At 26.8% G+C, this 11,813-nt stretch overlaps 1 protein-coding gene across 1 annotated transcript; it reads right to left on the bottom strand.

Moving 5' to 3' along the window:
- Nucleotides 1-4,554: 4,554 nt before the first annotated feature.
- Nucleotides 4,555-8,756, bottom strand: LOC114170633 (alpha-farnesene synthase-like). The gene is made up of 7 exons (XM_028056154.1): nt 8,619-8,756; nt 8,043-8,316; nt 7,370-7,769; nt 6,279-6,497; nt 6,031-6,178; nt 5,692-5,940; nt 4,555-5,107 (listed from the first exon to the last, which is right to left on the bottom strand). Exons 1-7 carry the CDS (start codon nt 8,748-8,750, stop codon nt 4,811-4,813), a joined length of 1,719 nt encoding a protein of 572 aa, XP_027911955.1. The 5' UTR covers nt 8,751-8,756; the 3' UTR covers nt 4,555-4,810.
- Nucleotides 8,757-11,813: the final 3,057 nt, after the last annotated feature.

Here is an 11,813-nt window from a genome sequence, read left to right as displayed (position 1 = left end):
GCTATTGTCTGTTCCTCCTGTGTTTTTGATAGTTGGTAGATGGATAAACAAAGTAAAGCCTGAGCAAGCACGAATCACTTGGAACTTTTTCTGTTCCTCCATTTACAACAAATGTAAGTTGAGATGCCACTAACTACTAATGATCCTTATAATTGTAGTTACTTTTATGAACTGCAAAGTCTGAATCCGATGATAAACTCGCAGGAAAAAAAAAAAAAATCCTGTAATAGAAACTGAGGGAAGTTTCTTTCCCCTTAGAGGAATGGTTGTAAAATAAATCTTCCATTTTGCCTAGAATAGTCTTACTCTAATATCTTATTTCTCTAGCACTGGTTTTTCTTTTTTCTTCTAGCTTTTGGATGAATTTAGTACAGATAGAATTGGTAGTGGAATATGATATGATAATAAATAGTAAATATCCATGGTCCAATACATGACAACTATTCCAAGATTCAGTCTAACACTACATACTTTATGAAATTTATCCTATAAATAAATATCCTCTTCTGGTTCCCATTTCAGACCAATAATCTGCAAAAGAAACAGTTTGGTTTTGATATTTACTGCATCAACTTCCCATCTCAAACTCTTCATTTTTTTTAGTAAACTCATTATCTACAGTCACAGATGGAGAAAGAAAAGACTAAATTTCTTTTTGGGTTTTCAATTTATTTATTTTTTGAATGTAAGAGATAACATGGATAACAGAAGTTATCTCGAAAGAAAAGGATTTCTAGGAAGTAAATATCTAAATGATGCAAGCAGATGAATTAGGAAAAAATTAATTAGAGGGCCGGCGCATTCATGTTTCAGAAATATTTGTTGAAATTTTTAGTGTTTTTCTTTGAAGGTGTACAAATATGACACAACTGATATGTTGATATGCTAATTTTAAAAATAATAGGATACAATTGCATATTGAAAAATATCTAACTTTTTAAAAAAACATAAAAAATATATGATTATTATTGTGTGAATCCAAATTAAAATCAAATATATTAAATATTTTTAACACAAAAATTAATAAATTATTATCATCATAAAAACATTATTGGTTTATATATTAGATATTTTATTGACAAGATAAAATATCATAAAATATTGAATACGTGTCGGACAAAAATACATAACACAAATTGAAGTATTTATGCATTATATATTTGAAAATAAAATGCATGAGCACTTTTACCAAAGAATGTAGGGAATAGCTAAATAAAAGGAGCATTACTTCGAACCAACCAGAAAGAAATCCAATTTGGAGTACTAACCAAAGGAAAATTTTGAAATGATTCAATGAGATTAGTTTGGAAAAGTGTTTTTCTTTTTAATTTTGGTTATACATGGTCTTATAATCATAAGAAAATGCTTTATTCTAATTACATAATAATCATATTAAATTAAAGTTGACAGTATAAGTAATTAGGAAGAATTAAAATAATAACATACAAAAGTCGCGAGAAATTATGACTTGTAAAAGAATTGTTGAAAACATAAACCAGTATGAAGTACTAAAAATGAGTTTTGTAAAAGGAAAAGGGACTTAAAATGATTTTTTTCTCAAAAAAAGTTACATGAAAACACCTCGTTAGTTTTTGTAGTTAAGTAACAAATAACGTGATAACCACGACTTAACGGTAATATTTAACAGTGACACAACAACATTTAATGAACAAGAAAAAAAATTAAAAGGGTAAAAAATACATTTAAAAACTAAACGAAAAAATATCTACTAAAAATGGAATCAAAAAGATATTTTTCTCTAAATTTTATTTAATAATATTTTTTTAATTGAAACAACCTACCTGATCCAACAAACGTTGTCTAAACCACGTTTGTCATCTGAATGATATCGTTGTACCTGCACAATCTGTTTGTATATTTATGGGTGTCACCAACCATTTGATCTAACACATACTAATAAAATAGCTCTCTTTTAATATATAAAAAATAATAAAATAATAATTATTAAAGTAAACATAAATCGTTTTTATAATTTATTGTAAATATTTTTTATTTATTTTACGAGTCAATTTTTTATCAGAAATAAAGATTTTAGTTAAAAAAAAATATTAGTTATTATTTAAAAGATAAAATTAGTAAGATAATTATTTTAGTTTAAAAATTTATTATTTTAAAATTTTGAATTAATGATATGTTGACTTTTTTTCTTATGAATTTACTCATGTCTTCAGAAAGATAATCTTTCCTATGTTTTTTTTTTTTTAAATCTAACTGTAATATCAAAAGTGTCTAAGATGGAGTCAATTCAACTTTTTATAAACTCGTGATTAGGAATTTAGATTCTCTGTTGGATTATTTTGTACTTTCATAATACATTGACTGCTACTAATTTTAATGTTTAAAATCTATTAAAAAGAATGTTCAGCAAAGAATAACATCCAAAAGACTAGTAGACAATTTAGATTTCGTGATTAGTCTGTTGGTGAGTACATTAATTTTTAATTTTATGTTTTTCAATTTGTTTTTGTTTGTATACCCTTAAAAATATTATTCATGAATCACATAATAACATAATAGTATTAGATGCAATTAATATGCACATGACAACTATTCTAAATTTCAGTCTAACACAACATGCTTCATGAAATTTATCCTATATATAAATAAATATCCTCTTCCGATTCCCAATAATATGCATAAAACAGTTGAAGTTGAGACTAAAAGTAATTAGGAATGATTAAAAATAATAACATACAAAATTTGAGAAATTAAGTAAAAGAATTATTTAAAAACTAAAACCAGTATAAAAAGTATACTAAAAATGATTTTTGTAAAAGGACAAGGGAGGACTCTAAAACAATTTTTTCTCAAAAGAAAAAGTACATGGAACACATTAGGTTTAATGAAAATATTATTTAAAAAATAAACGAAAAAATATCTACAGAAGAAGAAATAGAAAACATTTTTTTTTCTAGATTTTATTTTACAATATATATTAATCAGAAACGATCTTCCTGATCCACCAAACATCGTCTAAACAACGTCTGTTATTTGAAACGATATCTTTTCCCGATAAAAAAATGATATTTTAACCCACTTTTTTTGACCCATTTTTAATCCATTGCTTCAATCACTATTAGATTATCTTTTTTGATTTTTTATAGTGATGTGATGTGATGATCTAATGGTGATTGAAGTGGTGCGTTAAAAGTGAGTCAAAAAAAGTGGATTAAAATATCATTATCCATATCTTTATAGGTGTCACCAACTATTTGTTTGACAGATACACATGAGTTTTACTTCCTCTTATGATAAAAAATAATAAAATTATTATTATAAAAATAAATATAAATAATTTTTATAATTTTATCATAAATATCTTTTATTATAAGTAATTTTTTAGTATAAATAATTATTTTAATTTCAGAAAACAAATTTAAAAAAAAATTGTCAAATAAAAAAATTAGTAAAATAAATATACATTTCAAGAAAATTTCTCATTAACAACTAATTTTAGTAATCGAAAATTAAAATTATTAGTCGTAACCATTTTAGATATTAATTTAGAAAGTAAAAAACTATTAGTTACAAAAATAATCACCGGATCAAAACTCATAATTGTTCGCTAAATTGGACGAGTTTAATTAAAGACTAATTAAGAAAAAAAGTCCTTTGGTAGACAAAAATCTTGAGACTTAATGTTACCAATTCCATTATATAATCACTTAAAAAAAGTTAGATATAGACATTTTAATTATTTTTTAAATAAAATATAGAGTTAAATATGTTTTTAGTACTTAAATTTTGACATGAAATAAGAATTTGTCTTTGTCTAAAAACTTTGATACAATTTTATTTTCAAACTTTAAAAATTAAAATATATAATCTTTTTAACTGAATTATATTAATTTTCTCTTTAACGTGTCAAACAGTGTTTTAGGCCGTTTGAACTGTTTGTATCATTTGACAAGTTTCAACTCAAAAACTAATTTGAAACACCATTTAACATATAAAAAAGTTAACATAATTGGATTAAAAGAATTATGTACATTTTTTTTTAAATTTAAGCACAAAAATATATATCAAAATATAAAATAGAATCGAATTCTAATTTTATGCCTAAGTTAAAGAATTTTGTTCATATTTGACCTTAAATTTTATGTGTCATCACTTATGCAATAAAAATAATTGAAAAGAAGTAGATTCTTATCTTTTTATGCTCAATTTTACCTTATTAATCAATAAATAGTATACCATTCTTAGGAGTGGTTTAGAGAAAAACGAACCTATATATGACATTAAAGCATAATCGTTTATTGAATAATGCTACTGGTTTTATGTACACATTCTACACACTGATTCTTTTTTTTTTTTTATCTTTTATGCATTTATCCTATAAACTTATCACTTTTATTTTTTATTTTATCTAAATATATATTAAGTATTAATCAAGCTTTTTAGTGTGGATGAGTCATTTTCTTGTTTATTGTTGGGAACCAAAACCTTTATTGTTCATTTCAGTGTACAGTTTTACATGAAAGGGAAATATGATATGATACGATAATGTTGGACATTGGTTCCACAAAAGGACACTCTTTGTTTCTTCTATCCCTTTCAACAAATTGTTTACCTATTTTCCTAGTTTCTTTCCTAGTTAAAATCTAATCTGGAAAATGTTTTCTTAAACTAGACGCACTAGACAACAATTTTTAGAAATATTTTACAAAAAAAGTTAATTTTTATATTGAAAAAAAAATTGATCAGTAAAATATTAAATGTAAGGTGTGTATAAAATTTGGTTGGATATCAAAATAATATTATCCATCCAAATTCCATAAAACTTCATTGATTAAAGAGGTTCAACAACCAGTGACAAGATATGTTTTTTGATGTCTTGATCTTGGATTCCAAAACCATCTCCATTTTGATAAAGGGTATGACCCACACGAGCTGCGTTTATTGCTTGAGTAACAAATGGTTCCATCCAAGAACAAGAAGAAGAAGAAGCAAAACACTTTTCGTTTATCTTCTTCCATGCTTCAAAGATTTTATCTCCGATATGCTTTCTTGCTTTCTCCTCTGAAACACCCTTTTCATTCATATAGCATACGATTGACGAAGCAGCATCACCTCTTTCTCTTTCAGCCTGTTAATTTCATTTTCCACCGTTAACATTCAATACTCATATACAATTTGATTAAATTACGAATAATATATTAAAAGGTTAAATATATTTTTAGTTTCTAAAATTGAACGCGAAATAAAAAATTGTTCTTGTTTCAAACTTTGACACAACACCAATGAGACCTGAGCCCAACTACATAAGAAAATGACATCACTTTCAACTCAAAACCTTAGTACAATGAGTTTATGGATCTTTATATTCTTATATAGTGCTCTACATTCTCTTTTCTAATCAATGTGGAACTTAGACTCACACTTAAATTAAATTTCTAACTGTTAATTTCCCTTTTTGCTTATTAGATGGACATTTAAACTAAAACTTGTTAAAGTGGTGTAAACAACTCAAATGTCATTTTGTCATTTTGAAAAGTGTTTGACAGATAAAAAAATTTAATGCAATTGATTAAAAAGATTATATTTATTCATTTAAAAAAATTGAAGAATTAAACTGTATCAAAAATTTGAAACATAAACAAATTCTAATATCATATAAAAGTTTAGAAACCAAAAAAGATAATTAAGAAGAAGCAAAGATCGAAAATATACCACCATGGTCCCTAAGTCGTTGCAAAGTCTAATCACAAGAGACACATTGTAGACCAAATCCTCGTACGTGTGTAGAAAATGTTCCATGGAATCATTTACTTGATACACTGTACCAAGATATGAGTGCAGTAAAATCACAGGCCCGGAAGATGAAATCCATGCATTGCTTAAATATTCTTGCAACGATGGAATGTATCCTTGGTTGTACCACTTTGCCTCCTCGTACAATGCTTTGAAAAACTCTATCCACTGACCAAGTTGTTATACATAATCATTCGTTATTATATTGCTATAGTACTATTCTGTGTTTGAAAAAACAAATTAAGATAATAATGTTACCGCTTTCTTTAGGTAATGTAACACCAAGTGAAAGTTATCTTCTCCACCAATTTCATAAGCAATTTCGTTTGTGACATCTTTTAGTGCATGGACGCATGTTTTCATGTACGTTGGAAGTTCTTCAAGTTCTGTGTCTGTGTCTTCCCATCTGTGCATATATATTCATCAGATTCTACCAAATTACACTAATTAAACGTATATAAGTAAGCTTAATTAGGTGTAATAATCTTCAGGATTAATTAACAAACCTCTCAAATGCCATTGTGAAGGGCTTCAACTCTTGAAACGAGGCATGTATATCATAAGCATCATCAATGACAAGTACGAAAACTATAACCTTAGTGAGCCATTTTCTGATGGATCTGTACTTTGGCTCAGAAGCAACTCCTGCTGCACACATGAAGCTTTCGACCAACCTGTTCCTCGCAAAGCTCAACTCTTCTTTTATGCCAAGATTCTCCCACCACCTAAAACAAAACATTTAAGATTCTGACCTACCAAGAGATCACGGAAAGATTTAATATCAATTAGACATAAGTCGTACTCACACATAAGAGATTGACACTACTCTTTAACCCAAAACTTTAAGGCATTGAGTCTCTGGACCTTTATTCTTATATAATGCTCAACTTTCTCATTTTAACTCAATGTAAGACTTAGACTCACACTTAACACTTAGATTCCCAACAATCAAAACCGACTATAAACGATAAATATTGTTCACTAGGGATAAAAATTAGGGCTTGCCCCGTCGGGTAGACCCGCAGGCCCGCGAAAAAAACGCGGGGCGGGCTAGGGTAGTGAGCCCGCATGCCCGCGCATAAAATTAAAAAAAAAAGCTTGCACTTATGTATATTAATTACTTTTTTTTATGAACTTTTACATTAACATTTCAAAATCTTGTATAACTGGAAAAGACAACTATTATGTATTTTTTTAATGTGCTAAAATTTAAAGAATAGATTGTGTATGTCATAGTATGAATATGATGAAAATGTTCAATTATCAATTTATCATCTAATTCCCTAAAAGCTTTACTTAATTTTGTGAACTTGTTAAAGTTTTACGATTTTTAAACATTTAAAGTTTTATTATGAAAATTAAAAAATAAAAATAAAAATTAAAACGGACCGGTCCGCAAGCCAAAAAATATGCAGGACGGACCAGTGTTTGCAGCCCGCATAAAATGTGCTGGACAGGACGGGTCAGCCCGTGTTGTGCGGACCTTATGCCGATTGAGCCATCTCGCGTTGCCACCCCTATTGTCCACAATAGACAAATCTACGACCGCTGATACATTTAAGTTTATTCCAAAATATCGGTTTGTTCAAAACTTTACCTCGATAATTCTTTGAGCTCCAGCTGAAGTGTTGCTTGAATCATATTGAAATTTAGTTTAGACAGTTCAAGTAAAACGGGGTTCATATTTTTCTCCTTGCTGTATTGCTTCACGTGCCATTTCACTTCAAACCACTGCACTCTCCAATGGGAGGGAAGCTCCAGGGAGTGGTCCATTCTTTCATCATCTACAGTATCAGAAAGTTGGTCCTTGTTGATGGAACAAAAACTATCCTTCAGAGAATTTATGGCACAAGTTTTTGCCTTATCCAATATCTTTTCTCCTTCCAACCCTAAATGTGAGGCCTCAAGAAGCTCCACAACATCTTTAACATCTCCACCATCTGCACTCATTCTCCTCTTCACTTTACCATTTTTATCTAAGAACTTGCCTAATGTATCTGAGTTTCAATCAGTAAAAAATTACATTGTTAATTATAATTGAAATTAGGAAAATGATTTTTTGACTATTAAATTTGGACAACTTTCTCTTACAATTTTAGGTGGCATCTTCTAAATATGATTCTCCATTTCTCCATTCTCTCATTCTCAATATTCCAAAACCACTTAGAAGATGATACATCATGTTGTAAGAAAAAATTGTCAAAATTTAGTAGTCAAAATATCATTATCCTTAAAACAATGACTGAGTCTGAGAGAGAAAACTGTGTTACCAGGCAAAACTGCATATCCATGATTTCTGAGAAGCCTGAAGCATAATGCAGATACGTGCAGATCTTGTTGTGTATTAAGATTAACATTGCTGGTTTTGACATAGGCAAGTATTGATTCAAGAAAGCCATTGATTTCCTTCTGAAAATGGTTGGCAAGACCTAGTTTTTGGATCCAATCAACCAACTCTAATTGTTTCAAAATATCTGTCTCTTGTGCAAATACACTCTTCACTTCCATCACACGCTTGTTTAACAGCATCACAAATTCTTCCTTCTAATCGTGCAACAAAGTATGAATGATAATAAGCGAAAACCAAACCATGCACGTTGAGCTTATTACTGAAAATGATGAACTTTGTATGAAATTCTGTATCACAGTTTTATTTTTAAAAGACGAATCGAAAGAAGAAAAAAAGAATAGATATCTAAGTTACGTTTGATTTTGATTGATAATACGAGACTTATCGGATATACTGAAAATTCTATATTATATATGTTGACTTGAAATAAGAAAACTAAACGATATATAAAAGGAATATGTAAATTTAAAATTTGAGAAGAAGAAAAAGATCTCACATGATATTTAGTGTGAAGTGACTGCAGAAAGTGGTGTTTCCAAATGTTTGGTTTATAGTTTGCAGATCTACGTGAGTTGTGTGTCACTGAAACAAAATTTTGAGAAGAGACATTGAAGTGTGATTGTTTCATTTTGCAGAAAGTGTTATAATTGCTACTTTCTCCATAACATATAACACCCTTTATATAGGCCACGCATACGTAGTTGAGGTCGTGACATGTTTTATTTGGTCAACAATTAATGCCGACTTTTTTCTTCTGTTAGCTATCGACCCAAGATCTCTCGAGCCACAAATTTCTTTTCATTTATCTTTATTTTATTTTATTTTATTTGTGGTGTGAGTGGTTTCAACGGTGGTTTTTAATTATTGAATTCCTTTATTGGATGTAATTGGGCTGAAATATCAGATATTTAAAAAATACATAATAAATGATTATTCTTTAAATAATATAATTTCGTTAAAGATATTATATATATATATATATATATATATATATATATATATATATATATATATAGATATATATGTTGTATTCCATTTTATCAGTGGTACTCGGATACTGACTTTTTCTATTACATTCAACACTCACACTTCATAAATTATTATTTTATTGTAATATTTTTTATTATGTTAATATAATATTTTATTATAAAAGTACTGTGTACAAAAGTTAGTGTTAAAGAATAATTTTCCTTATTTTGTTTATGATCTAATATATTAACACTATAAAGACGAATCATTAAAAAAAGTTATCAGTCATTATATATTATTATATACAAATATTTTTTAAATTTTTAGTGGTTTGAGAGTAAGAGAATCTTTTATCATATGGATCTCCTCACTATCTATTTTGAAAATGCAGAATTCTTGCAATTAATTAGTTCTTAAGAACCTAATATTTCCACCTAAAAGGACTTGATCTAACTTATGTATAAAAAATCTGACATTATTATTAATCTAAAATTTTAAGTCAAGTTGCAAGATCTTTTCTTTTGTATATTATTATTAATTATTCATTAATATCATTCATCTTTAATTTTTATTGTTTTTATTCAAATGTAAGACTTTTTCCCTCATAATTTCTTACACAATTCATATTATGGATAGTTCAACTCTTACGTTAAAATTTTTTATATTAGATGAATTTTTTTTTGTAAATTTGTTAAAAAAATTTGTAAAAAAAAACTTTTTCTTATTATTTTTTTTAAGAATCTTAATTAGAAGATAATTCCTTCGTGGATTATTATTTTTTAACAAATTATAAAATTTATAAATATCTTTTATAAAATTTGTTGCGAAATATGTTTTATACAAAATATTTTGTAAAAAAATTGACAGTAATTTTCTGCAATTTTTTTTATATAACAAGATTTGTAAGTATTTCCTGAAAAAAAAAATCAAAACAAAATTGACAAAAAAAAATGAGTTTTTTCAGTAGTGTCCAATTTGATTTATTTCACATTAAATCATAAAATTATAAGGTTGTGTATCCTTCAAAAGATCAGAGGAACTAAAAATGAATACAGTAAAAAGATAAGAGGTTAAGAAAATTTATTCAAAATTTAGTGAATTTCATTATAGATGTATAATTCACTAACAGTGAACACAATTGTTAGGTAATTGCTAAAGAGTAACACATAACCATAGGATAATAAAAAGAAGTTAGATAATTATTTTCTATATAAAATACTTATATATGTGACTTATGTAATGCAGGTAACAACGCTAATTCATAATACTTTTAAGGCTTTTATTTTATGGAGGTCTTTTTTCTCAGGTTCGGTATGTGTCTTTGTATTCTTCTTATGTGAACGTGTGCTATTAGGGACGTCAAAAAATTTGTATATGTAAGTATTCACGGATGAAATTTATAATGGATAGGAAATGAATATTGAAAATAGATATTTGTAGGTAACGAGTATGAATATTTTTTTATACACGTATGTTAATAGGGTGGGTACGGGTATTCTAGTATCCGTACCCGTGGATACTCCTACCCGCTATACTCTAATTTAAATTAAAAAAAAATATTAAAACATTAACACATTGATTTGAATGAATTATTTTTTATCAGTTGATTTTAAAAAATCTGCATTTATTTGTAAACTGTCATTCAACATTTTTTAAATGAGTTAGTTTCACTTTATTGAAATTTATGCATTATATTTTTATTTGAATTTATGTTTAATTTTTTTTATTAAATATTAAATTTTTCTTTTGTAAATATCCGCAAGTGCGCGTGGATATAGATACGGATACAGAGCGGATATTTATCCAGTGGGTAGGGTACGAGAGAGCTATTACCCATACTCTACCCGCCCCATTAACATCTCTATGTGTTATATATATTTTGATTTGGTGATTTTATTTTGTTTGGATTCAAGGATAGATTTAAGAAAATGAAAAAGAAAGAAACAAAATTGAAAATTGAGATTATATAGATGAAATAAATTTAAGTAAAAAATGTGATCATTAAAATAATATATTTTTAATTTTTATTTTAAATATATTATATTAATTTTTGTTTTAGTATAATAAATAAAATGGTAAATACTAAAAACAATCAAAAAACATATGCCTAATAAATTATTTTTCATACTATAGTTAATTGTGTTTTATTTTTATAACTTTCTCCACTTATGACTAATTACTGCTTTACAAAAAATTTAGGTGTAATAGTAATTTTTGTTTTTATGTTCCTAATAGTGATTTAATATTTTTTTAATTCATATATAGAGAGAGAGTCTAATTTCAAAAGCAAAATAAGAAAAATATGGTATAAACATTAATTATTATTTAGTACAAGAGACCACTTTTTTTAGAAAGTATAAATATTACACTTAATTGTTAATATGATTTGTTTCGCTCTTTATATTGTTTTTGCCTCAATTAAATATTGATATTTGTTAAATGAAGTCGATGTAATCGTTCTATTAAATAGGTGCGGTGATAATATTGTCCGAAAAGTAATCACATATAAGTTTAATAAAAAAAACTTAATTAGTATTTTTTTTTAATTTAGGCTTATAATTTATTTTACTCAATATTACGTGTTCTTTTTCAAATTTAAAATTTTCGTTTTTATATATTGTGAAAATGGACATATGAACCCAATTGTAACTTTTGGATTCATTTTCAAGATCTATGAAAGAAGACATCAACAAAAAAGACAAACAATATTGTCCACATGTAA

Source organism: Vigna unguiculata, chromosome 11 (assembly GCF_004118075.2).
Source record: "Vigna unguiculata cultivar IT97K-499-35 chromosome 11, ASM411807v1, whole genome shotgun sequence".
Taxonomy (NCBI): Eukaryota; Viridiplantae; Streptophyta; class Magnoliopsida; order Fabales; family Fabaceae; genus Vigna; species Vigna unguiculata.
This window is presented reverse-complemented; position numbering and strand designations above follow the sequence as displayed.